The sequence below is a fragment of the Pyrus communis genome, chromosome 3, assembly GCF_963583255.1.
Source record: "Pyrus communis chromosome 3, drPyrComm1.1, whole genome shotgun sequence".
NCBI classification, from domain to species: Eukaryota; Viridiplantae; Streptophyta; class Magnoliopsida; order Rosales; family Rosaceae; genus Pyrus; species Pyrus communis.
This window is the reverse complement of record NC_084805.1, coordinates 23,618,080-23,645,346: the sequence shown is the minus strand read 5'-3', so window position 1 is coordinate 23,645,346 and position 27,267 is coordinate 23,618,080. Positions and strand designations below refer to the sequence as shown.

Below are 27,267 nucleotides of genomic sequence, written 5' to 3'. Positions count from 1 at the left end.
AAATACAGGCCCCAAACTTCAACTTCGATCATCTTCGATCATCTTCCCTTGCCCTAGATTAATAGAGAAACCTCCCTTGTAGCTGGATTTGGTTATGACATCAAATGTAGAGATTTTTGTGTTAATATTCAGAGTCAAATGCTAGTTAACTCCACTTGGCTGGAGTATGCTCGACTCACATATATGCGGGGAAAATATGTATAGCTTTGTTTTGTTAACCCATTGTGAATATATAGTTTATATCTTGGTAGTGATTCCAATTAAACTTCCATGTGAGAAAAACCCTACTGTCTATTCATGGAGGGTTTTGGATTTTAACTAATTACCATATAAACCAACACAAATTTGATAGAGCTTCAAAAACCAAACTTGTCGAACAAGTTAACCGTTTATGGTAGAAAAGGCAATCTTACAATCAGCTTGCTAGCACAAAAATAATTCTTACAATCTCCTTTAGTTTATTCTCCCCTTTGTCCATAAGTCTTTCTTGATCGTCTTTTTTTTTTTCGGGCGCAAATTGATCATCCTCACTCATTCCTGCCTGGAACACAAAACTACTGCTCAGCCATAATTCCAGATCATACAGCAGAACGCTAGAAACTATAAGGAAATGTGTCAGTGTCTCTGCGTTTGACTGAGAGTGAGGAAGAGCAATACAAAAGCAAAAGCATGAACGCTTTCTATTGTTAACATGCAAAAGCAATTCAAGAGAACATGAACTATCGATTCACAAGCATGTCCAAGAATCCTGAATTTATGCATCTCTTTGGAAACTACTTACACAAGTTAAACCAATTCAACAAGAGTAACCCAAATTTAACAGCATACAGATCCCCAACAATTGCTACACCACCAAATGTTTTCCTTTACGATTTTCTTTCTTTTTGCAAAATTTTTTTTTAACAGACAATCAAGTAGCTGGTAAATGCATAATTAAGTGCCGTAACCGTAAAAAAGAGACAAAATTGACATAAATGTAGGAGGAACACAGTTGACCACCTACACCATCATCACATAACAATAACACCAAAAAACCACAGAAGGTTCCACATTGCGGAGAGTTTTTTGGTTTTTGATTCTCAAAATGGTATATCATATGGTCCAGTAGTAAGCTCCAAAGATAAAGTGCAAATGAATTATGCAACTACCACGTTTTTCAATAGCTACTTTCTAAGCGTCATCAACACCAACAGTTTTAGTTACACACACACACACACACATGAAATGGAAATCCTACGAGAGGGTTTAATATAAATTGAGCTATAGAACTGATCGCATTTGGAGAAACTTGAACCGCAAAAAACTATTATGCATTTAATATAAACACCGCATTCACAAATGAGAAAGCACACAAGTGTAGTGTAATGTACTAAAGAATTACTTGTAGAGTTTTCCAAAAGTGTCTCTCAAGCGAGCAACATCAGCACCAACAACTTCAGCCACCTTCTTTCCACCTTGAAAGAACTGGAATGTGGGCTGCACCAAAATACACACATCAGATCACAAACCAAATGGAGCTTGGATTTCACCATATCCAAGTTAAAACATATAGAATTACTAAGAAGCAAAACCAGTAATAATCCATTCAAAAGACCATCCTAAAAAGATCATCCCACGAGTGCCATGAATAAAAGAAGCTATATACGAAGAACAAAACAAATTGGAGCATTTTCTTTCAAACATAATCAGAGCAATCATTTACCACAGAGGAAATATTCAACTTGCCCAAAGTGTTTGTAAGTCCTTCCTGTAGATAGAATAAACAAGGTTAGGTATGAATTAAAAAAAAAAAAAAAAATTCATGCTCCCAAATTAAAAATAAATAAAATTACATCAAACTAGCTAACCATTCCATGCCAGATGGCTATGAGCCCACAAGTAAAGTTATTGCTAAAACTAACTTGAGAATTGAAACCCGTAACAAATAACTAGATTTCATAATTAACAACACTTAACATATAACTAGATTCCAATGCGAATGCGCACCTCGTCGATGTCAATCTTATATGTTGTTACATGTGGGTATTGCTCGCTCAACTCTCCAATGACTGGAGATATGAACCTGCCTGCACAAGAGATCGCACCAAAGTACCAATTTTAAGTTCAAAACACATGATTACGCCACATTTCGTGCCAATGACTTCGTTGCTTAAAGGAAAACGTATTTCGAACTTACAAGGCCCGCACCAGACTGCAGTGAAGTAGAAAAGTGCTGGCTCAGCTCCGTCTATATGAAATTTAGCAAATAAATCAGATAACTTGCATAAATGTTTGATAAGTTTTCTTACAACAAAACAATTCGAAAAACCCAGAAAAATTACCTTTAGCTTTGCTGATTGCGCTGCTGTATTCATCCTCTGACTTAATGACAACAATGTTTGAGGAACCTGAAATTCAAGTTAATCAAGAATTCAATTTAATGAGCTATTCCAAAACCCAAAATTCAAAAATTGAAACTTTGAACAATGGCTGAAACAATAACAAAAAAAGTGAGTACCCGAGGGCGAGGAGAGAGGTCGAAGCTGCAGAAAGCGAGGGTTTGGGGAGTGGTGGAGGGAATTGGAGAAGGGTTGGGAGGTGGAAGGGGTTGCTGTGGGCGGCGGAGGTGGTGAGGTGGGGATTGAAGAAGCCAGGGTTTGGAAAGAACTGGAAGGAAGGTTGTGACGATGAAGAAGCGCGGCGCAGAACTTGCTGCGATTGCCGAGCAATTGCCGTGCCATGGCAACACCTGAATTCCTTGCCATTTTTGTCTCTCGATTTGGTTCTTTGTGTGGGGTTAAAGGCAAAAATAAAGAGGCCACAAATGGGCCAGTTGATGCGAGTATATAGGATTGGGCCATAAGTCCTACACAACCCATAAAAATTGTTATTTTTTGTGTGTGCAAGCATATAGGCTTGGAGCATCGGGTAAAAGGTGTGCTCATGCTCAGGGCGGATACACCTTGAGGCAATGTGGGTCAGTTTACAGAAGAGTTGTGTGCTGTTCTTTGAAAATTTAAGATGCCTTCGAAATTTGTCTTTCAACTGTTCGACGAATTATCTTTGTAGGCACTAAGCAGGGCAGAGTAGCTGCTAGCCTCATACTTTTGTATGCGTTGCTATGAACATCTTTTGATAGGATCATTCAATATATGTTTGCATCTGTTGGCATGCTCGCTCAAAAATTATTGACATCAGTCGATATGTTTGCTCGAAGCATACGTCGACAAGCGTGCAATATGACTTGGCAAATGACCTCAAGCTTACCAAGGCTCAATGAAATACCAATTTGCATGCTATTTCGTCCAAAAAAATTTGCGCCCTATTCTTTATTTCTTATTAGCATCCAAATAAAATAAAATAAAATAGTCACCGCTCATGTGTTTCAGTTTAGCTAATTATGGTACATACGTTATAACTCGTTTATAACAATCTTGGTCTGTCCTGCCAAGTTTGTTAATTAAAATTTTTATCAAATTTATAGCCAGTTAGCCAGTACCAGTGACTATAATTACAGTAAGCCTTGTTGTAAACACTGCCAAACATAAACCTTGCCAAAAGTCGTTTCAAATTGCAACCAAAACACACTAATCATGTTTTCCATGGGTCTTTTGACCCCCAGTTTTACAACAACAAAAAAAGAAAAAGAAAAAGAAAAAGAAAAAAAAAAAAAAAAGGTATCAAAATTTAATCTAGTCGAATTTTAGATAAATAACATGATGTCATGTATTTTAACTTTTTTACATAACACTACAATATTGATGACGTGGAATGCTAGAATGGTGGTGTAATAGAACGCATGTAAGTCTATCTCTTTTGTTTGTTGGCCTTGGTGAAATTAATCTACTAATACACATGGCCATAACCTCCTTCCCAATGCTTGTTAGTTTCGTTTGAGTTTTGGACCCTAAGTTTTAATAAGACTTGTGATCTATATCGTTAGGAGCATGTGAAGAAGTTAGAATCACATAGGGTTAACTAACTAATTAAGATTAGGTATAATATTTACATATATTATTAAGCATCTGCAACGCTATGTACTGAATGTATATACAAATGACAAAAGTTAAAAATTTAATCTGACATGAGAAATTAATTAAAAGAAATCACTTTTGAAGATTACAATCCAGCTAGTTCTTTAAATCATTTGATATCATAATATACAGTATTATTTGATAAACCCTAACTTAGATTTGGTAGCGGACCAATTAGCTAGCTAGTATAGTCACAGGTCAAGAGTCGCAATTGTTAATAACTAATGTTGGATGTTGATCATAGACGTTGCACCAACTATATATTCTTGTGTTTGATCACCTGCTATTCACCAAGAACACAAACATAAATTCAAGCCATTTGATAAGGACATCCCCAGTTTATATGTCCCAATCATCCATGGAGGATGGCATACACTTAAAGCAATTCGACTGCATTAGATTTTGATGGTTGTTTGTCAAACCTAGGGATATCACCTAATTCATACTGGCCAAAATTACCATAGTACCCTCACACACTCGTACCATAAAGTACAACTTGTATTCAAAAGTTGCCACGTCAGATGGCCACAGTTAGTTGTGTCATTCGGAGGTGGAGAAGTTCTTGTGTGAGGTCACAGTTAGTAATGAGTTATGGGTGTTGTGTGAGAGGGGAGTTGAACACGAATGAAACAGAGTGAACATTAAAAAAATTAGGGTGGGAGAGGTGTAGATGTTTGTGTGTGAGCTGTGTGAGCCATCTGGTCCGGTCTATGGACTTAAGAATTTCTCTTGGAGGTGGGTCGACAAAGCTATGCGTTTTGGTGGAAGGATGAGAAGTAGACCCATTGCTTGTTGCTTTGCATGAGCTGTCTTCCCATCCTGCTTATTCGTGCATGCATGCGTTATAGTGGAACATTATTTCATCCCTTTAATTTCTCTGTATTTTTCACAACTTTTTCTCCTGTGTCTGGTAAGTGGAAGCATGTCATCTTTCCAACAAACGCACTTATAATTACCCTCGCGCAAAACGAATGGCTCTCTCATCTGTTGCGAGTTTGCATGGCGATAATATGGCCCCGATAATCAATTGTTTTTTAGCTTTTAGGTTTCCTTAATGTGCTGGAGACGGAGCGAAGTACATGGAAAAGAAGAAGAATAGATAATAAGAGTATAGGAATAATGGTTGAAGAGATGTAGAAAAAATAAACAAGTATACAAATAAAAATTATTTGGGAGTTTTAACAAAAAGTCTACTATACTGTTCACTTTAACGAAAAACCACATTTTTACATTAAAATGAAAATTCTGGTACTATTCACTTTACCCTTTATTTTGTCCTTATTATTAAAACTCAAAGTTTTCAAACCTTTTTAATTAGTTTTTCTCAATTATTTTAAGTTATTTTCCTTACAAGATTTTGTTTCTATTCATTCTTTTAGTTTCTTCCCCTAGCTCTTTCCACCCACCATTCTTCATCCATCTAATCTCTTATACACTTCATTTGATCTCAAACATAAAAGATAAATACTAAAAACTTTACGAATCCTTAATTAATCAAGTGAATTTTAGTAACGATAAATGGTTTGCATTCGCATAATGATAATATGGTATACACACCATTCATTCAACCCTCCATTCAGGAATCATCTTTCTATCTGTTGTAACTTTTACTAGTCACACGTCATGTTACGTACCTTTTTTTATCGTTGTAATTTAGAAACCGACTTCTAGTTCGATTCTTTTGTTCTTTTTAGGTATTCAGCTCATTTGTTTACTGAGAAAAGAAAGAAAAAAAAAGATGTTTTATTTAAATTCATTTCATACCACGAATCAATCACATTTAGGAAACAAATTTAGTTTAGAGACTACATTACCAAAAGATTAAATAGATTACACACAATGTACCTCATTTTTATTTTCTGTAAAAATGATAAAATAATAGTAATAAACCAACTATTCTTTGTCTTTACAGTAGTTGTCTCTATTGGAAATTTTGAGTAGAAATTTCATTGTCCCACATTGGCCATTCCTAAAAGGTTTCCTCACTTTATAAGGTTTTGTCTCTTATAGATAGTGATTGGAGTAATGGATCTTTGAGAATGAAATTAGGCTCAACTTTAAGGTTAGACTTTGGGGCTCTTGGGCTTTGAAAATTAAATTCTTTAATTAATTATTATTTTTAATTAAATTCTTTTTGAATTTTTGAACAAACTCATCTTTTCAAATGAAGTCTGAAGCCAATGGAAAAACGCAGAGAGCACAACGCCCCTCTGAAGAGATGTCTCCCAACAGTCACATCTCATTCTTATACCTATTGCGAACAGGCATAATCCCACTATATATACATCCATCTGCATGACATTTATAACACAGAAAATATCAAATTCTTCTTCTACATTCCTAAACCCTCTTACTGAGAGAATTACATAGAAATTCGCCAAAAGTTAAGTTTTCCGATGCTGGAATTCTAACTTGATCGTTGAATTCTGGTGAAGTAGATGTTCGTAGAACTACAAGCACTAAGTAGAGACGAAATTTATGTTTCAAGGACATTACGGTACGCAAGCCTCGATCTTTAAGTTGTCTGTTTTATATTTTTATTTTGTTCATACTTTGTATTTTTTTATTCACATTTATTATTTATTAGCATATATAATTATATCACAGATTGTTGACATATATCCAACAGTTTCTATTTAGTTGAACGAGGTCTCACATTCAACCTTCACATGTTAGAAGACGATATATATATGTTTGTGGTAAGTTTGATATCTAATTGTGGTTTTTTAACTGTGAAGATGACATATATCTATATGATGAGTTTGTTATTTAGTTAAGTATGTTATTATATTCTTAAAGTAAAAGGCGTATCGTTGATAACATAGTAAAGGAAAAGATGTACTGATAAATTTGATTTTAGAAAAATATTGTTATTAGTATTCTAAAATTTCATCTCGGCTTTCCGTATGTTTTTTTTCTTGCTCCCTTATTATGCTTTTACAAAGGAAATCTGCATAATGGTATTTTTTTTGTAGTGCTGTTTGTTTATAAACAAAATCAAAAGTTTGTTAACTAATCACCTAGGTAGAAGACACTATAGGCTTGAGTAGAACATTGCATTTCGAAAAAATAAACCTAATTTACTATCGCTATAGTTACCGATCACGTGCTATGGCTTTGGGTCGGTGACAACTCCTCACTCTCTCCTTATCTCCTTATCTCCTTATCTCCTTATCCCCTTTCCATTCTTTTTAAGGAAAATTAATAAAAAAAAACTTGAAAACTTTGAGTGTTAACGATAAGAACAAAATAACGGATAAAGTATTAGTACCATGATTGATTTTTAGTATAAAAATGTAATTTTTCGTTAAAATGAACAGTACTGCAGGTTTTTCGTTAAAACTCCTTCTTTTTGTCCCACCATTTTGTACGTATGCAGCTTTCATGGATTTAAGCCTCTTATCTAAATCTGGGTCACGCCCCTCTCAAGGTCTCTTCTTTGATTGGAGCTTGGTTTGACGTTTAGGGTGGGATTTGTGGCTGCTGGTGGGTCGGATCCACTTTTGTCAGTGTGATTCTTTGATGATGATGCTCTCCTCGGCTGATTATTTGGTTGTACTGCCTTATGTGCCCAGATCTAGTGGCTCTGCAACTTTGTTCGTTCGAATCTGGTGGCTTTGCCACCTTGTATTGTATACTCAGAAATGGTGACTCCGGCAGCGTTGTGTAACTTGATCTGATGACTCGTAAAAATTTTAGATCTAGGTAATGCAATAAAGCTACAGATGGCGTTGGATAGAGTGTCCTTATCCTCCACTTAGATGAGCGGACCAGCGATTTATTTCTTAGAGTAACGTAGTTGTCATGTTGTTACGCTTCTATGATGACTGTATTTTGTCATTGTCATTGAGCGATGAGTAATGTGGTCTTGTTTTCAAATAATGACTTAATGTGATCTAACTCCTTTGTGATGACTTGTGTGGCATTGTTCGTTAACGATGACCTGTACGATTGTCGGTAAAGATCTGTTGCGTCTATAGTTATTTTGCGACAGATTTATCATGTGACGCTTGTATGTTTGTGATTGTTGTAGCAGTAAGGGCCCTATAGGAGTTTACTTAATTTGTTTAATTGTGCAAATTCATTCCCATCAATTTGTCGATCACTGAAGCTATATGTACCCAATTGAGACTATTATACTTGCTTGTGTTGATAAATGAAATATCACTCTATCGTTCTCATAGGAAAAAAAAAAATTGAATTTCCATTTTCAGAAAGTTGTTACGAAATAAGGGAAATTACGTGAACCCTAACCCTAAAATTGTCATGGCAAGATGAGAAAGTGATCTGCGTAAGCACCAACGTGCCTTGGGTTTCAAAACCGGTCAAAACACCCGACGGCTGCGGTCTCCGCTGAAACGTGGCGGTAAACAATGGCCACGCTTCTTCGTTATATCCAACGAAGACTCCCAAGCAAATTCACTTTGTATTTCCCAAAACTACCATCGTAGAAGGTCACACTTCTTTTCTTTTCCCTTTAAAATTGAGGCAGGATCTTTGGACCAAGTTGGCAACAAATTACACGTTTTCGACGACTGCTAGAAAAATGAACATGTTCTTATTTTTGACAAATTCCAATTTCAATTTCACATTTCACATTTCACAAAAGAAAGAATAAAGGAGAAAAATAATAGACCTTGGAGAGAGAGGAGCACATGGCCAGGTGACCAAACCAAAAACTGTGGACACACCATATCTTAATAAAATTTGCAAACCAGGTACGAAAAGACAATTGTAGCCTAACTAGTTATAGAACCCAGGGTAAATTTGAGGCTTTTTAGTCAAAACGGTTTTTCATATTATCATAACTCTTTAATTTGGTTTCTGTGATTTAAAATCGATAGACATGGTCCCTGAATTTGCAAACCAGGTACGAAAAGACAATTGTAGCCCAACTAGTTTTAGAACCCAAGGTAAGTTTGAGGCTTTTTCACCAAAAGCGCTTTCGGTTATTTTAAAAGCACATCCAAACGAGCTATACATCAATCATTTTGGTCCTTATATTAGAAATCTTTGTTAAAGAAGGACCAACATGACAAAAATACTCTCAATTTAGTAAATAATGAGCCAAAATGATTTGACAGAAATTGAAGATATTTTTTTCATTAAATCCTTATTTAACGGAGAATTTTCATAGCATGACCAAAATGATTGATTGTGGACAAACTCATGGACCAATTCTATTGATTTTAAATCTCAAGATCAAAATGAGGAGTTCTACCAATCTTAAAAACCATTTTGACCAAAAAAAACCTAATTTTTTCCCTCATAAGAGTCACATAGGTCAAATCATTACTTTTTTTTTTTAGCTAATAAAAGTTGAATATAGTTTTAGGAAAAGAAGGCACACAAACTCGATATGCATGCATTTGGTGGAAGTCTAGTTTGTTACCATTAAAAACGATATTATATTAGTAAAGAAGCATTATTAGCAAAAAGATAATTAACGCTAAAGTAAGGAAGAAAAGAAGATCGAATCATAAAGATCCCTTCAATGGATATCACATTTTTGTTTGGTCACTATGATGGTGTCACATTAGTATCATACAAAAGATAAATAATCATGAAATTTTCTTTTTGAGTAACCTATGTTAATTAATTAATTAAGTAATTCGAATTTTAAAGTTGATAAATTACTCAATGACAGTCAGAAGAATGATAAAATACCTCTGTGAGTCTGTTCTTTTCTCGAAAGGTGGATTGCCGAAAGTAAAGAAGAAAAGAAGATCGAATCATAAAGATCCCTTCAATGGATATCACATTTTTGTTTGTTCACTATGATGGTGTCTCATTAGTATCATACAAAAGATAAATAATCATGAAATGTTCTTTTTGAATAACTTATGTTAATTAATTAATTAAGTGATTCGAATTTTAAAATTGATAAATTACATGATGACAGTCAGAAGAATGATGAAATGCCTCTGTGAGTCTGTTCGTTTCTCGAAAGATGGACTGTCGTGCGAAACCACTGACTGGTCTCATTTTAAACAAATCAAAACAAATTTAATCAAGTTATTTTTTTTTATCACTTTGTGATCATTGACAATATTTTCATGTCAAACAATTTGATACGTTATGTCATTGTGATAGACTATTCGTAATTCATAGTCTGGCAACAAAATAACTGGTGTAACAAGAATATGTTACATTTACGCAATCAAAATTAAAACATATTTCAGGAGCTACGTCATTCATATAATTCATCAAGAAAGAAGAGAGACATGCGCAAACAATTCAAATCCGGTTAGGTATAGACAAAATTCCCTACGACCTTAAGACACGTTTTGTAGTATTTAGACTGATTCTTTTGGTCGTCTTCACGGACACACGCCACATTGGTTGCCCTAAAAGCCACCTCCTTCGTGTAGTACAAAAACTACCAAGCAAGAAGTACAACTCAGTAGGGCCAGTACCCACCCCTCACATTAGTAATTACCAAATACCTCCAAGGGTAAAAGAGTAAAATCGTCACCCTCCTTTCCCACCACCTCTCCCAGAACTTTGGTTAAAAAATTGCTGTCTCAACCATCTCCCTCGGAAAAAGTCTCCTTCCTCCTCCCTTTCTCTCTCTACAAAAACCAACTCTCGCTTTCTCTCTCTACAATTCGCTCCATTTTTTTTGTATAAATTTCTCGGGTTTTTTCTATTGGCTCGGTACCTTACAATGGCGCCGAGTCCCAGAGACCTCCAGCTTACCCAAGTCTCCGCCAGAGATCGGAAGTCGATGGTTGCCGCCGGCGACTTCGGTGATTCGGAGGACGTGAGGCTTCTGGATTCCTATGAGAATTCAGAGGGAGTTGAAGCGGGGATGAAGAGGGTTCAAGTCAGAGTCTCTGGTATGACATGTGCTGCTTGCTCGAATTCTGTCGAAGGTGCTCTGCAGAGCGTCAATGGGGTTCTCACGGCCTCCGTGGCGTTGCTCCAGAACAGGGCCGATGTGGTTTTCGATCCGAGATTGGTCAAGGTTGGTCAATTTTAGCTTTTGATCTCGTTTTTGAATGCTGGGTTTGGGTTTTGCTGGGTTTTTGGGTGTTTCTTGCTGAATTTGGCAATTGGGTTTGCGTCGTTTTTTCGAAAATTTTCGTGCTTTTGGTGGTTGTTTTTGGGTGTTTTGAAGTATGGTCTAGTCCCGGTTGCTTAATTTTCAGAAAGTTTGGTTTTTTTATTTTTAAATTGTATTTGGGTATTGATTTTAAGGTGGATTGATCATGGGTTTAGTGAAATTTTGAGGTTTGGTAGCTGTTTTGGTGTTCTAAACTTAACGTCTTATTTGCTAAGGGTTACTATGGTTTTCGAATAATCGTAGGATCCCGTTTTGGTTGGTAATGCTTTTCATTAATTTATTAATTTATTTATGATTTATGTTGGGACTGGATCATGATTAAGGGTTAATTATTTGGTAACTCAGTTATTTTGTAGTTGTACTTTATATACTTGGAGCTGCAATCATGATAGGAATTAGGCTAAAGTGACAGATTAGTCCTCCTCGCCCCTCTTTAATGATGGTGTATCCGATCTCTCTCTCTCTCTCTCTCTCTCTCTCTCTCCACCTGTATCTCTCTCTGTGTGTGTCTCTCTCTCTCACACACACAGAGGCAGAGACAGACACATTTACCTCTTGTTCGACTGAATTATATGTCCTAAATTGGTGCATTATGATAAAAAATTGTGACCGGTGGTACACTTTTCTTTTGAAATTTTACATAAGGTTGACTCAGATATAGCATATGCCTGATTTTGGGAGGTAGCCGTACTCAACTGGATCAGATAGCTTATGTAGATATGGGTACGACTTGTTTTGAAAATTAAAATAATGTAAGGATGTTCTCTATCCAGATAATGCAAGGAACCTGCATTTTGATCAGCTACTTTTGAAAGCAGTGAAGCTGCCGATGACATGCTATTAGTACTATAAATGTGGAAACTCTCTCTGAAACTCTCCTTGATCTTATGTAATCTTCAATAATTCGGATCCCTTTCACGTTTTTACTTTCAACTTTTCTAGGCTTTGCATAGTATCTGCACTTGTTGGTTGAATTGGTTTATTTTCGACTATTGTATTGGATGATGTTCCTATGAACTTCACAGAAAAGTTAGAACGATTTATAGGATTGTTAGGTTGGGAGTTTAATTCTAAATTTTCTGTTGCTGTACCTGGACATTTCCTGAGTAAAGTTCTAGTAAACTTACCTTGTATTCTTCAGTTGATTCCTTTTGGGGATAACCTTGATTGTATACTGTTTACCACCATGTTATTCAGAAGTAGGGTGCTCTAATAGTTACTGAGACAACTTTAGCTCTATTCATTCAGGATGAAGACATCATGAATGCAATTGAAGATGCCGGGTTTGATGCAGAGGTTATACCTGAGCCCAGTGCAAGCGGAACAAAGCCACATGGTACCCTGTTGGGTCAGTTCTCAATAGGAGGTATGACCTGTGCAGCCTGTGTGAACTCTGTTGAAGGTATTCTAAAAGGGCTTCCTGGAGTCAAAAGAGCCGTAGTAGCTCTGGCTACTTCACTGGGGGAAGTGGAGTATGATCCTACATTAATTAGTAAAGATGATATAGTGAATGCCATTGAAGATGCTGGTTTTGATGCATCACTTGTACAGAGTAGCGAACAGGATAAAATCATACTGGGAGTTGCAGGTGTATTCAGTGAGATGGATGCACAGATGTTAGAAGCCATAATTATCAACTTGAAAGGTGTGAGACATTTTCGTTTTGACAGGATTTCAAGCGAACTTGAAATTCTCTTTGATCCTGAAGTTGTTACTTCTAGATCCTTGGTTGATGGGATTCATGAGGCCAGCAATGAGAAATTTAAACTACAAGTGGCAAACCCTTATACAAGAATGACTTCTAAAGACATCGGTGAAGCCTCAAATATTTTTCGGCTATTTCTTTCCAGTCTGCTTCTCAGTGTGAGTATATTTCCTTCTGTCATTGAACAGACCACTTCTATCATTAGAGAAACTAAGTTAATTAATTATAAATTTCAATTTTCTAAACAGAGCATATTGTTTCTTATATATTTCACTCAGAATGCATCGAGACACTAGTCTTCAAGAGCTCTTTTAGACACCTAGTCGTTATATTTTCGTTTTTCTATGCATGCATGCATAAGTATAGATATGTATATATTACGTTTAAAATCTATTACTGATATCAATAAATTGTCTGCAGATTCCTATCTTTTTCATTCGAGTAGTTTGTCCTCATATTCCGCTTCTGTATTCATTACTGCTCCGGAGATGTGGGCCCTTCGTAATGGGTGATTGGTTGAAATGGGCGTTGGTCAGTGTTGTTCAGTTTGTTATTGGGAAGCGCTTCTATGTTGCAGCTGCCAGAGCTCTACGAAATGGTTCAACTAACATGGATGTTTTGGTTGCATTGGGAACTTCGGCCTCTTACTTCTATTCTGTATGCGCGCTTCTATATGGTGCAGTTACTGGGTTCTGGTCTCCAACTTACTTTGAAACAAGTGCCATGCTAATAACATTTGTACTTTTGGGGAAGTATCTGGAGTGTCTTGCAAAAGGAAAAACATCAGATGCCATCAAGAAATTGATAGAACTTGCTCCAGCTACAGCATTGTTGCTTGTCAAGGACAAAGGTACATTGTTTGGTTCTGTTTGTTTTTTCATTTTCCTTTTCACCCTTACCAATTTATATTTCCTTTTCCTGTATTTAATATCTGATATAGTTACCATTTTTTAACCACATCAAAGTTTTGGTCGGATTGATTTTAAACTTCTAGATAACTGACTAATTTCGATTATATTGTTTATTAGGTGGGAAAGTCATTGGAGAAAGGGAAATTGATGCCTTGCTAATTCAGCCCGGGGATGTGTTAAAAGTTCTTCCTGGTACAAAAGTTCCTGCTGATGGTATGGTTGTGTGGGGTTCAAGCTATGTCAATGAGAGTATGGTGACTGGTGAAGCTATACCTGTTTCAAAGGAAGTAAATTCATTAGTTATCGGAGGAACGATAAATTTACATGGCGCCCTTCACATACAAATTACAAAAGTTGGATCCGATACAGTTTTAAGTCAGATAATTAATTTGGTTGAGACTGCTCAGATGTCCAAAGCTCCTATTCAGAAATTTGCTGATTATGTAAGTGCTGGAAATGTAGTTTTCAATTAGTTTGTTTATGTGATACTTCTATGCTATATATGAATATCATTTCAAGGGTATTAGGAATTATTTCTTATAAAGTTGCTTGTGAGAAGATGCCAAGTGCCCCTATATGTTTAGCCCATCTTTATTTCCACTAAAGCTAATTCAGCAACTGCTGTAAAGTTTAAGGTAAAGTGAAATTAATGTCTTCCATCTCTTCATAACTGCAGGTTGCTAGCATTTTCGTCCCTACTGTAGTTGCCTTGGCATTGTTGACATTATTGGGTTGGTAAGTTCACCATATTTATTATGATCTTTTGCATAATTAGTGAATTTGTAAGTTGAGAATGTTTAAGCCTGCTGTTGATAACTTATATCTTCTATTGATTTGCTTTAGGTATACTGCTGGAGCCTTTGGAGCTTACCCAGAAGAGTGGCTCCCTGCAAATGGAAATCACTTTGTATTTGCCCTTATGTTTTCCATATCAGTTGTGGTGATTGCATGTCCTTGTGCACTGGGCTTGGCAACACCAACTGCTGTCATGGTTGCGACGGGGGTTGGCGCTAATAATGGTGTGCTGATAAAAGGAGGAGATGCTTTGGAAAGAGCTCAGAAGATCAAGTATGTGATATTTGATAAAACAGGTACCCTGACCCAGGGAAAAGCGACGGTTACTACTATAAAAGTTTTCACGGGAATGGATCGTGGAAAATTTCTTAAATTGGTGGCATCTGCAGAGGTAACTTTCTATTACCTGACTAGTTTCCACTTTTTTTCCAGTCTCGTTTCTATGTTCTTGTCCTTTGGATTTGAACTATTATGGTGCTTCAACATCTCCAGAGAAACCTCCTTTGTATATCATTATTATTTTATTTTTAATTCAAAATGTTTTCTTCTTTTTTCTTTTTTTTTTTTTTTTTTTTTTTTTTTTGTTCTTTTCTGGCAGTCCTTGACATCTAATATTGTTCCATGCTTTAATAGAAAGTTCTAAACATTCAGCTGTAGAAAGGTGACAGCAATTTTTATGTCCGCTAATATATTTTTCATATTTTCCTTGTGTTGTCTCAGGCTAGCAGTGAACACCCACTGGCAAAAGCAATAGTGGAATACGCACGCCATTTTCACTTTTTTGATGAGCCTTCTGTAGCTGATGATGCACCGAACAAGAGCAAAGACACCACAATTTCGGGATGGCTTTTTGATGCCTCAGAGTTCTCTGCTTTGCCCGGAAGAGGTATCCAGTGCTTTATAGATGGAAAACTTATTCTGGTGAGTTCTAAATTTCCATATGGCTTCCACCCTTATATGCTTTTACCCATCCAAGGTTGCTTATTGGAAGTATTATTTCCTAAACAGGTCGGTAATAGGAAGCTGATGACTGAAAGTGGAATCGACATTCCTACACATGTAGAGAATTTTGTTGTAGAGCTGGAAGAAAGTGCAAAGACGGGCATACTTGTTGCGTACGAAGGCAATTTACTTGGTGTTTTGGGGGTTGCAGACCCTCTAAAAAGAGAAGCTGCCATAGTAATCGAGGGACTTCGTAAGATGGGTGTCATACCAGTCATGGTTACTGGGGATAATCGTCGGACAGCACAGGCTGTTGCTAAGGAGGTGAGCATATTTCTGTTTATCAATTATTAGTCAACCTAATTCTGATAGAAAATATATGCAACTTTGAGTGTCATTTCGAGTTGAGAGTTTTCATATGAATTGAAAGTTGGAGAATATATTTTGATTTCAAGCATGTACGAATTTTTTACCAAAAATTAAAGAGTTTTAATAATGGTTTGGTAACATTAGAGTCATCGGTTTTTAAGTTCTTTGGTCAGCCACATATAATATAATCAGTTTTAGTTGCGTAGAAATTTGACGTTCGTGTGAATACATTGCTGGGCAGGTTGGCATTCAAGACGTGAGGGCAGAGGTAATGCCGGCTGGAAAAGCTGATGTTGTATGTTCATTCCAAAAGGATGGAAGTATAGTTGCCATGGTCGGTGATGGAATCAATGACTCACCTGCCCTAGCTGTTTCTGATGTTGGTATGGCGATCGGTGCAGGGACCGATATTGCAATTGAAGCAGCTGACTACGTGTTGATGAGAAATAACTTGGAAGACGTAATCACAGCCATTGATCTCTCAAGGAAGACCTTCACTCGTATTCGATTGAACTACGTGTTTGCCATGGCGTACAATGTGATCGCAATACCTATTGCTGCCGGGGTGTTCTTCCCATCACTGGGGATCATGTTGCCGCCGTGGGCAGCCGGTGCATGCATGGCCATGTCATCTGTTAGTGTTGTCTGCTCTTCTTTGCTCCTTAGGAGATACAGAAAACCCAGACTTACGGCCATACTGGAAATAGTTGTAGAGTAGAAAGAGAAGAAAAAAAAGGAAAACTCTAGTTTTCAACTGTGTAGGAAGCAAAAGTAAAACAGGATAAATAGCTCGAATTCGACTTTATCCCAATCTTGTGCTTTATGTTTTCTGTGATGGGGTGTAATTTTAGGACCTGGATTGTTTGCCCTTCTCATCCCATACCCTTCCCATCCCCTTTTATTTTTGTGATCACGATTAAGCCACATCAATATTTTATATTCTTATTGCTTTTTGTCTTATTATTTCTATAAAAAAATCAATATAAAATGTTGACGTGGTTTAACCTTGACTACATAAATAGGAAGGGATGGGAAGGTTATGGGATGGGGAGGGCAGACAATCTAGGTCCGTAATTTTATGCCTCATTCGTTGTAAATGTCCCTCTTCTCGTATATATCAAATCTTAAGGAGTGTGTTACTAAAATATACAAAATAAAAATTTATGCACATGTGTCAATTGTAAGTTTATCTATTGCGAGAGAGTTGTCTGTAAAGAGGTATGGTTCCTTGCAAATCACAATTTTGGGAATTTTTTTTAAATGTTTTATGAACTTGTACGCATTTTTCTGTTGGTAATGTGCGTTAAAATTTCAAGTGATTTGTTATTTCAAAATTTTAAAATCATTATTTTGTCTTCTCACTCTAAATTCGTTAAGTTTTTCATTCAAAATGAATTATGTGCAAGGCACGTGACTTGTGTTTAAAGTTATTTCGTCCAAAATAAATTATATGCAAGACACATGACTTGTGTTCAATGTTATTTCAGTGTGGCAGGAAAAATTAGTTTTTATTATATAAAGATATATTTACACAAGCCTTCCATTTGGATAAGAAAATAACTTAAAAATTTAGGTAGAAGTCGTAGAAGTTATAATTTATAAATTGATATGCACCAATTCTCTTGTTTGGATTCATAAACATAAAAGTTTAGAATTTTCGAGTGAAACAAATTTGAATTTGGGACCCTCCAATTATAAGTTTATATTCTAAGTAAATATTTGTCATTTTCAAATTGTCATGAGTGAGAGTTTAAAAACAAAAGGTAGAATAAAATAAAACTCAATTATGTTTGGCCATCACTACCACTTTCACCACCATTACCGGCACCAACACTAACCATTACTGCTGCCAACACTTACCCACGATCATCTTTACTGCTACCACCACCACTTCACATGATCACTAATATGCCTCCACCACCCAGCATCACCATCGTTGTTGCTGCTACTGCCACCACATACCATCGCCATTGCTCCCACTATCACCATAATTGCTATCGCTGCCACCACCACCACCATTATCATCGTTTGTTGCCGTCACCACACTAGCACACACATTTCCTAACTACTATCTCGTATTTCTCCACTTATAAGTGAAATGTCTTAGGTTCGATTATCGCCAAAAGTGAATTTGAACCACATTACTGTTAGCTCATTGTGAGGCTTAGCCCACTTCCCCATCCCTTAGTGTAGATAATATCGTTTGTTTTTAAAAAAAAAAAAAAAACTAATATCTCTTATTATATATTAAGGACTCTAGAATCATGTTAAATTCTATATTTAAATGTTGTTATTCTTTTAGGTTAGCCAAACAAGAAAGTTCACAAAATTATAGAAAATCAAACTCCGTCGTTTCAAATTTCATGATTTTGGAATTTCTTGGTAATCTTAAATTTTCTCATCCAAAATTAGTGTAAGATGTGAGAGAATAAATTAGCTTCAGACCTTTGACCTCAATCCCACAAGTTCTTTACTTTTCTTTGGTACTAGCCTAGGATTTTTAGTTTCAAAAGCTTGTGATGAACCACTAAAAATGTACATTAACTCATCATAGAGTTTAGCTAATTGCAATATGTTGTATGTGCTTGTAAGTAGTTCGACTACTCTTGATGTTGTCATATGTGAAGTCTAATGGGTACACGTGCTCCACATCATCCTGTTTACATTGTACACGTATTAGGCTTGAAAATTCGTCATACATGAGAGGGCGTGTTAAGAGTGTATCCCCACATCCATGAAGGAGGGATCTTGTATGCTTATAAGTAGTTGAGTTACTCCTTATATTACCAATTTGTTTTATGGTAGAACCTCAGATGTCTTCATATTATACGTCAGATTGCATTATCCTTTTTTCATATCAAGGAAAGTGGCAAGAAAATTGAACCTGCTCCCTAGCTAAGAAAAACAACTTACGTAAAATGAGTTCACTGTTACATGACTTTCCCATTTAATAATAAATTTGCCATATAATTTTTTTTTTCTTGATATATATTATTGAATACGGGACGTCGCAAAATGATATGATATCGTGAAAGTCCTAAAGCTAGGATGGTTAAAGGTTTACACTTCGAAAAAAAATATGAACTTTTATTCGTTGCAAGTCTCTCATATGTCAGGGTTGTGTGCGGAGAAAGAAAAAGACGAGTAGGGTTTGTGGCAAAGTTCAAATCAGTCTTGGCTTCTAGCACAGGTCATTGGTGACGCAATGACCAAGTCAAAACAAAGAAAAAAAAAACCAGATATGGTAGTTGGTCGAAAATACACATGACAAGGATAGGGGTTTGATTCTTGAAAGAATTAGAGATTATATTATTATTTATTGCTTCAATTATTTCCTTAATTTTGTCCATCTTTGAGACTTTGATCCAAATATTATCGGAAAAGGATTCTTGTCAGATTTTTTTTTTTTTTTTGATGATTCGGGAGATTTTGTGATCATGATCGTTTATCGTACATCGTGTGATCAGTTTTTGTTAGGTACTATTTATATTTAATTTTAAATTTTAAATTTTAAATAATTTATAACCGCATGATGTTCGATGAACGATCATAATTACATGATCATCTAAAATCGTCAGGAAAAGATCTGACGAGAAATCCTTTCCAATATAATCAACCTTAATTAGTCACTATCGTCTTCTAGTACTACTCTAGGTGTGATGCTCTTTCACACATACATCAAATAAGAGACAGATTAAGCATAAATAAAACATTTAAGGGTAATGCTAAAAATATTTTTTTAAAAGTAGGATTTTTTATAGACTAGTCACTTTATATATTTTACACAATATTTTATAATGTTGACATATAAATTTATATTAAACTGTTAAGTGATATTGAATCCATGAAGATTCCCACTTTAAGAGAGTCTCTGTAGCATTCTCAACATTTAATCGATTAGAGAAATGCTAAGGAAACCTTTCAAAGTGAAACTCTCTATAGACTCTTTGTTACCTCATAATTTAACGTAATTCTCTTGCCAACACTGTAAAATGTTATGTTAAAAATATGAGATGACACATGATTTATAGAGAATATAACTTTTAAGAGAGTCTCCTTAACATTTCTCATTAATTTAAATGAAAGGAAGATTATAACAACTTTATGCAATTAGCAATATAAACATCAAATAATAACAATAAATAAATAAATAAAACTTTTTCGACTTTCTCAACTTGGAAACTCATTTATAGCTTTATGCACTGTCAGCTCGCAAAAAACAACCGTAAAATATTTAATTTTGAGTATGCAACTAATTCTTTTCCAATTGAGAAGTTTATGTAACCTTGAACGTATGATCTCTCATTATTTGTGATTTTTTACCAAAAATTGTTGCAAACTAGTTGTATTAGTTTGGTTTAGTAAATTACCTCAACTTCCAAATCAAATACAGAGGGAAAATAATAAACATACACCTTATTTTTATTCTTACAACTCATTTTTAATCTTGTTCGTTGTTTTATTTGATACATTCAATTGAACGACACAAAATAAATAGAGGTGTATGAGAGACTAAAATGTGTATAAAAAACAACTCTCCATGCAAAAGAATGAGATTCAAAACAAATGGTAATTGGAAAATCATATCAAAGTTCATTTTAATTACAAAAATGGCCATCTTCAACATCCATGGAAAAGTGACAAAGGTGTAGGGTTCGTTTAGAAATGTTTTTAAAATGACTAAAGCACTTTTGGTGAAAGTGTTTTTAAGCTCTAAAAGCATTTTGTTTTAAGCTTTAAAAGCACTTGAAGTGTTTTATGCAAGAAGCACCAATTATGTGCTTCTTGCAAGAAGCACTTACTATTTTATGATTCACTTGTATTTTACTAAAGATTAATTTCAAAACTACTTTAATCAAAATCACTTTCAGTTATTTTAAAAACATTTTTCAAACCAACCTGTATTTCTTTTCAACAATAGAAAAGACATAAGACATGTTCAAAGGATCTGGAGTGTAAATTTTTTTGGTCAAACACATGTTAAACAACTTGCCCTACAAGCCAATCCTAGTGGATCAAGGGTGGGATAACTATTTTCTATCGTATAAAAAAAAAAATAAAAAAACACCAATGCGCATGTCAGTGTAATTGAATTCCAGAAGCTATCTATCTAATTCATTTCTATTGCAGTAGAAAGCTTCAAATGCTTGATCAGCAAGTAAGAAGGAAAAAAAAAAATAGAATAACGTTCACACCTGGATTACTTTTTTAGTATGTGGTCCAATATCTTAATGAATAGGATGTTGGGTTCTATATATGCATCTTGAATTTGAAACTCCTTCTCTAAATTAATATAATAGTTTCAAACTAGGGATGCAGGTTGGAAACTTGGAATGGTGTTTCAAATTCCAATAGTTAAATTTTCGAATCTGAACCTAAAAATTCCGAATTTGAATATTTTTTGAAAAAATTGGAATGCATTCAAAGATTTTGAGAATTCTGAATTTCCGATCTGATTTTTTCCAAACTTGTTTCGATAAAAACGTCCAAAAAAATCCGATTTTTATAGTTATTTTGTAACATCCCACATCGCCCAGGGGAGTGATCCTTAAATGTATATTCTCATCTCTACCTAGCACGAGGCCTTTTGGGAGCTCACTGGCTTCGGGTTCCGTAGGAACTCCGAAGTTAAGTGAGAAGGGGGCTAGAGCAATTCCATGATGGGTGACCCACTGGGAAGTTGCTCGTGAGTTCCCAAAAACAAAACCGTGAGGGAATGATAAGCCCAAAGCGGACAATATCGTGCTATGGTGGTGGAGCGGGCCCGGGAAGTGATCCGCCCCGGGCCGGGATGTGACAATTTGGTATCAGAACCTTACCCTGGTCGCATGTGTGCCGACGTCCTCGTCGGGCCCCTAAGGGGGGTGGATTGTAACATCCCACATCACCCAGGGGAGTGATCCTTAAATGTATATTCCCATCTCTACCTAGCATGAGGCCTTTTGGGAGCTCACTGGCTTCGAGTTCCGTAGGAACTTCGAAGTTAAGCGAGAAGGGGGCTAGAGCAATCCGATGATGGGTGACCCACTGGGAAGTTGCTCGTGAGTTCCCAAAAACAAAACCGTGAGGAAATGGTAAGCCCAAAGCGGACAATATCGTGCTACCGTGGTGGAGCGGGCCCGGGAATTGATCCGTTCCGGGCCGGGATGTGACATATTTACTCAAATTATATATTATGTAATTAACTTTTGTATTTTATCGTTAGTTATTGATACATTTTGTTCATTATTTTTATATTGAAAAAGATAACCGTACTAGTATACCAGAAAATTAATTGAATTTATACATAACCATATACCAAATATTAAGAAAGAACAATAAATTACATGTCTGAAAAAGTTAAAGAATATTCAAAAACTTATAAAATATATGACTTTCCAATTTATATTCTAAATTTTTTGAGATTATTCTAATTCCGAAATTTCCGAATATGGTGAAAATTTCAAAATTTGAAAATTGTGATACAATGCGATTTGATTCTGAATTTTGGAACAGAAGTTAGAAACATGATTTCCAATCCGATTATTCCGAAACACACTATATTTCAAAGTCTCCCCTTCCTGTAAATAATAGTGTGTGTGTGTAGGAAGCTTTTAAGGGAAGGGATCCCTATTTTAAAAAAAAAAAATGCAAACATCCTTTTAACCATTAGATTTGACCTTAATGAAATCATGTGGTTGATATTATGTCGTCTGTGATTTAATCGCAGCCACAAAATTTCATTAAAGTCAAATCCAATGGTCAAGAGGGTGTCCTCATTTTTTTTGAAAAATGAGAATCCCTTCTCTTAAAGGGCCTGTATATATGTATTTAAAAAAAAAACTAGCATCAACTTCCAAGCTGTTTTAGACAAGAAATACTGAAATGCAAAGAGTGAGACTTTGTCGTCGTTAAAAGTTTAGTGTTCATTTACTACAATGAAACCTTTCTAAAGTAATACTTAAAGGAATAACCTACTTAATAATGACAATTGACTGAGTAGTCGGTTGCCAAGTGCAAATATTGATTAGGTAATTGCAATGGCAATATCCCACTTTAATTCAGCATGTGTCATATTTGAAAAAAATATATATGAAAACCATGACTTGAAAGCGTTAAATTTATTAATGTTGTGTACTGTACTATACAACAAATATTATTTGTTGTTGTGACGTTTTATACTAAAAATATAGAAAATCCCTAATCTCAAAGTTACCGAGGAAACTAGACTCTAAATAAATATTCAAGTAATGTCAAAGAAATATAACAGTAGTCTTATAATGGTGATTTTCGTATTAGTCTCCCTATCTCAACGCACACACATGCATGCAAAGGACAACTGGTACTAAGTCACGGTTATTCATCTTTTTCGGAGCCTGGGAAGATCCACAGAGGCATTTCAACATCCCCCTGGCCAGTTCTGGCTTCCACACCAACAGCGGGATTCGAACCCGAGATCTTTAGTTAGCAGCGGGATTCGAACCCGAGAACTCTAGTTTTTAGTTTAAAAGAAGTCTCGTAATTCGCTATTTACCACTGGACCACCAGCTCATGGTTCCCGCACAGAGCCTTTGAGTATATTAACGTTTTAAAGGGTAAATTACAAAAAACTACCTCAACTATCGAGTCATTAACAGTTTCATACCTCGTTTTTAAAAAATTTCAATGTCATACTTTATCTTAGAATTTATTGCAATGTCATACCTTCCGTCAGTTGAATGTCAGTTTCTCAGTTAAATGCGGACGTGGCATGAGACGAGTCCTACTTTTTATTATAAAATTAATAAATATTATTAAAAACTTAATAATATGAAGACGTGGCATGAGACGAGTCCTACTTTTTTTTTTTTTTTCCTTTTTTTTTTTTTCGGGGTTGCAGGTAGGGGTTCAGGGAAGAAAATGAAGATGGGGGAGAAGAGAGGAGGAGAAGAGGGGGTAAGACGAACTGAAATTTTATTTATTTATTATTTATTTTCTTCTTCTGGGTTGCAGGGGAAGAAGATGAAGATGGGGGAGAAGAGAAGAAGTGGGGAGGGGGGTAGACGACTGATGGTTTGTTTTTATTTTTTTAAAATTAATTATTATTTTAATATTTAAAAAATATTACATGATTTTTTTAAGTTTTTAATAATATTTTATTAATTTTTTAATAAAAAGTGGGCCTATCTTATGTCACGTCAGCATTTAAGTGAGGAACTAACAGTATATTGCAACAAATTTGAAGATAAAGTATGACATTGAAACTTTTTAAAGACGAGGTATGAAATTATTAATGATTTAATAATTAAGGTAGTTTTTTGTAATTTATGCCATTTTAAATGTCCTTATCTGAAAACTTATTTAATGGAGCAGAAAAATGTTTAATTAATTAAGTTTTTCTAACCATGGTTAGCTTCTTTTTAACAATTTTCTGACCAAAGAAGCATAGACCGTCTCAAATTGGCTCCACCAATAAATTGGAGTCCAATTGTGATGTGGCTATGACGACCTCACTGATGCTAGCTAACCAGAAATTTTTCATTGTAATTGGAACACGAGTGGTATACCACGTGTTTTTATAGAAGTAATGAAAATTTTTATTTTTTAACTTATTAATTGTTTAACATTTTTATTTTTTAAGTTATTAATTTTTTAACACATATATTTTATCATTTGTATAATGATACGTGACGTATCACTCTATGTAACGGCCACTGAAAAAAATCTACTAGCTGACCGATGCAATTTCCAGGAAGCGTCGCCAATAAGCATCTTTCTCCTCTATGAATGGAAAGGTCAACAAAAAGAATTGTCTTAATATTGACCAAAAGTCACTCTAAATACAGTAGAGATATAAAGCTTATTTATAGTTCCCTTCACAACGTAATAGAGTGACATATATCGCCCACCACTCAAAACCATGAGGTGCCATTGTTGAAACTCTAACAGTGCTTCTCTACTCACTGTCCTAAATATGTTGAGATCTTTGGCCGATACCATACTGGTACTTCTTCAGCAACTGTCATCCTCTAGGGTTCCTCGGCATTCAATCACTCCAAGTAAGTAAAAATCCAATCAATTCCTATATTGTAAGTTATTTTACAGTTTTCAGGCATCAAAAAGGACAAATATGCCTGGTTCGAATGAGTGGGGGCAATACTACCAACACGCCCTCATGAATAATGGGCAGAGAACACCATCTAGTAGGGGAGGGCCTTCAGATTCCACCATTGTTACAACAAGTAGCCCTACTGTGACAGAGATCACTAGCAGCCCAGGAGGCCAGCTCACTCCAACAGGAAGTGTGTCAAAACCCATCAGAAGGAGGTCTAGGGTTTCAAAGAAGACACCCATCACCCTCCTCAACGCCAACGCTAACAATTTTCGAGCTTTGGTGCAACAATTCACAGGTTGTACTGCTTCTAGCACATCCCTTTCCTTTGGGAACCAAAAGGGTCCGATCAACTTGAGTTTTGGATCCAATAATAATGTGACTGGTTCTGTAATGACACCTTTTGTCAATCGCAACTATAACTACCAGTATCAGCAACAGTTGCAGCGGTTGGCGCAGCAGCCACTACAATTACAACAAGAACAACAACAACTACATCGACAACCGCTGCTACAGCTACGAGAAAATCAACAGCTTCATCAAGAGCATCAAGGCATGTATCCGATTGATAACGTTAGCGGTAGTGGTAACGATGTGTTTCAGTATTCGTCGAGCAGTGGTAATTATAATTCTGTACCAAGTATCGAGGTTGTGGATGGTTTTGTCATGGATCAGGAAGATATAGCTTTGTATGAACTTTCTGGGGAGTTTTTCTCCGGTTAGAACACAGGGTCACTACATATTCATGAAAATAAGAAAAGCCATGTAATTTTCTTATGATTAAGTTTATTGGTTTATGATGTAATATTAGAATAATTAATTAATATCTCATTTTCAGATATTGTTCATATGCATGATATTTTGTTACTTTCTTTTAAATATCAATCGATACTGAAGAAAGATGGGATGGAACACAAATATCCGATGCATGATAGACAAATGCTCTAACATCTGAGTTACAAATTACTTGCATGTTTTTCAATTTAATCATTATTTTGGTGTGGAGGAATCCCATGCATTCCCATCAGGAGCACGAAAATTCTGTATGTGTACATTGCTAAACTTTTATTCTATATACTAGTATAGTAGTATATGCCCACACAAAGTGTGTGTTAAATTTTTTACTTGTTTTCTTATAATTGAAGGAGAGTGAGAACGTGGGAGTATGAAGAGAGGGAGAGAGGTTATTTTTTTATTTTTTTAAATTAGAGATGATAAAATCAGTTGTGGATGAGGTTTAAACAAAAATCAGCAAAATTTTGTTTTGTGAAATTACGTTACTATCCTTAACATTTTTGTTATGATAGAAGACAAAAATATCTTTTCACTCTTTTTTAATTGACAAAGAGAGTTTCATTGATATGTAGTTTAGATAATATTTTTAAGGTTTTCAAGCAAGTAACATTTGTTAATTACAATATTTCAATTTCCTTATAGCAAGTCAAAGCAATGTAAACACTACAGCTTAATTTGAGATTACAAAAACAAATACCTACTTCATAAAAAAATTGGGTTTTGATCATCTGTTCTGCACCTAATTATATACTTACTAGTCTTGGGAGTCAAAAGAATTGATGGTTTGCCATAAAACTAATTGGTAATATACATGAAAAGTAGCCTAAATACTTATAAGTACATACAAAATCCCTTATTTCCCCGATGCGAGATTAATACTGTCAACACGTCCCCTCACGTGTGGCGAATTTTCAAGCCTAGCATATGGATAACACAAATCAAGTGACGTGAATGGATAACACAAATCAAGTGAAGTGAAGACGTGTAACTATTAAGCTTCACACGTGGAACAACTAGCTCTGATAGCATGAAAAAATTAACGTTCCACCATAAAACCAAATAACAATTTGAAAAATAGCTCAATTGTTTATAAGTACATGCAAAATCAAAATCGCTGTTTTCCTTGACTTGAGATTAATACCTCAACACCATGGAGGTTCCAATGTTTCATTATTCGTGGTGTGATGCAGTAGTGGTGCTAGCACAGCCGCAGTACTCAATTTAGTCAGGGGTATTGACTAATGACTTATAAGAGAATAGACTCAATAAAGAGTGAGAAAAGGGTGAGGGATCGGAACAAGAAAGTGGCATGTTGTTTAATTGAGGACCATTTTTTATGTCAATCGACTCTCAGTTGGTTGACCAAGTATCTTAGCTTGCTGATTGGCTTCTTGGTTGGTATACATGCGCCAAATGTAATTAAGAGACTCAATCTTTTTGTTTCCAAGCACTATTTTAAAAGAAAGTGTTATTGACACTCTAAAAATCTTATTCTACATTCTTCACAAGTGTATTTTTCTTTCATAATATAGAAAGTTTGGAGTGTAAAATGAGATTTTTAGAGTGCTAATAATAATTCCCTTTTAAAAACTTAGGAAATA

The 27,267-nt window shown here is 35.4% G+C and overlaps 3 protein-coding genes across 4 annotated transcripts; 2 read left to right on the top strand and 1 right to left on the bottom strand.

Moving 5' to 3' along the window:
- Positions 1–322: 322 nt before the first annotated feature.
- LOC137729283 (thioredoxin O2, mitochondrial-like) lies at positions 323–2,769 on the bottom strand. 2 transcript variants are annotated; one of them, XM_068468158.1, is made up of 7 exons: positions 2,498–2,769; positions 2,322–2,387; positions 2,177–2,227; positions 1,987–2,066; positions 1,703–1,747; positions 1,382–1,476; positions 323–541 (listed from the first exon to the last, which is right to left on the bottom strand). In XM_068468158.1, the coding sequence occupies exons 1-7, from the start codon at positions 2,742–2,744 to the stop codon at positions 532–534; spliced, it is 594 nt and encodes a 197-aa protein (XP_068324259.1). In that variant the 5' UTR covers positions 2,745–2,769; the 3' UTR covers positions 323–531. The 2 variants fall into 2 exon arrangements, with proteins under 2 accessions (XP_068324259.1, XP_068324260.1); XM_068468159.1 differs by having other exon boundaries at positions 370–600.
- Positions 2,770–10,548: 7,779 nt separating this feature from the next.
- Positions 10,549–16,630, top strand: LOC137727979 (copper-transporting ATPase RAN1-like). Its single transcript, XM_068466842.1, has 9 exons — positions 10,549–10,980; positions 12,328–12,942; positions 13,205–13,634; positions 13,813–14,138; positions 14,372–14,430; positions 14,539–14,881; positions 15,211–15,411; positions 15,499–15,756; positions 16,043–16,630. Exons 1-9 carry the CDS (start codon positions 10,681–10,683, stop codon positions 16,517–16,519), a joined length of 3,009 nt encoding a protein of 1,002 aa, XP_068322943.1. The 5' UTR covers positions 10,549–10,680; the 3' UTR covers positions 16,520–16,630.
- Positions 16,631–24,602: 7,972 nt separating this feature from the next.
- LOC137730136 (VQ motif-containing protein 22-like) lies at positions 24,603–25,708 on the top strand. Its single transcript, XM_068469199.1, has one exon. The coding sequence runs from the start codon at positions 24,890–24,892 to the stop codon at positions 25,592–25,594; it is 705 nt and encodes a 234-aa protein (XP_068325300.1). The 5' UTR covers positions 24,603–24,889; the 3' UTR covers positions 25,595–25,708.
- The last annotated feature ends 1,559 nt before the right edge of the window (positions 25,709–27,267 follow it).

What these genes read in the sequence shown, in the direction of transcription:
- LOC137729283 (XM_068468158.1), bottom strand. Translation starts at nt 2,744, where the DNA reads ATGGCAAGGAATTCAGGTGTTGCCATGGCACGGCAATTGCTCGGCAAT. An exon ending in ACCTCTCTCCTCGCCCTCGG is followed by an intron (nt 2,388 to 2,497) that starts GTACTCACTTTT and finishes CTTGAATTTCAG; the next exon opens with GTTCCTCAAACATTGTTGTC. An exon ending in TGCAGTCTGGTGCGGGCCTT is followed by an intron (nt 2,067 to 2,176) that starts GTAAGTTCGAAA and finishes TCTCTTGTGCAG; the next exon opens with GCAGGTTCATATCTCCAGTC.
- LOC137730136 (XM_068469199.1), top strand. Translation starts at nt 24,890, where the DNA reads ATGCCTGGTTCGAATGAGTGGGGGCAATACTACCAACACGCCCTCATG.
- LOC137727979 (XM_068466842.1), top strand. Translation starts at nt 10,681, where the DNA reads ATGGCGCCGAGTCCCAGAGACCTCCAGCTTACCCAAGTCTCCGCCAGA. An exon ending in TTTCCAGTCTGCTTCTCAGT is followed by an intron (nt 12,943 to 13,204) that starts GTGAGTATATTT and finishes AATTGTCTGCAG; the next exon opens with ATTCCTATCTTTTTCATTCG. An exon ending in TAGATGGAAAACTTATTCTG is followed by an intron (nt 15,412 to 15,498) that starts GTGAGTTCTAAA and finishes TTTCCTAAACAG; the next exon opens with GTCGGTAATAGGAAGCTGAT.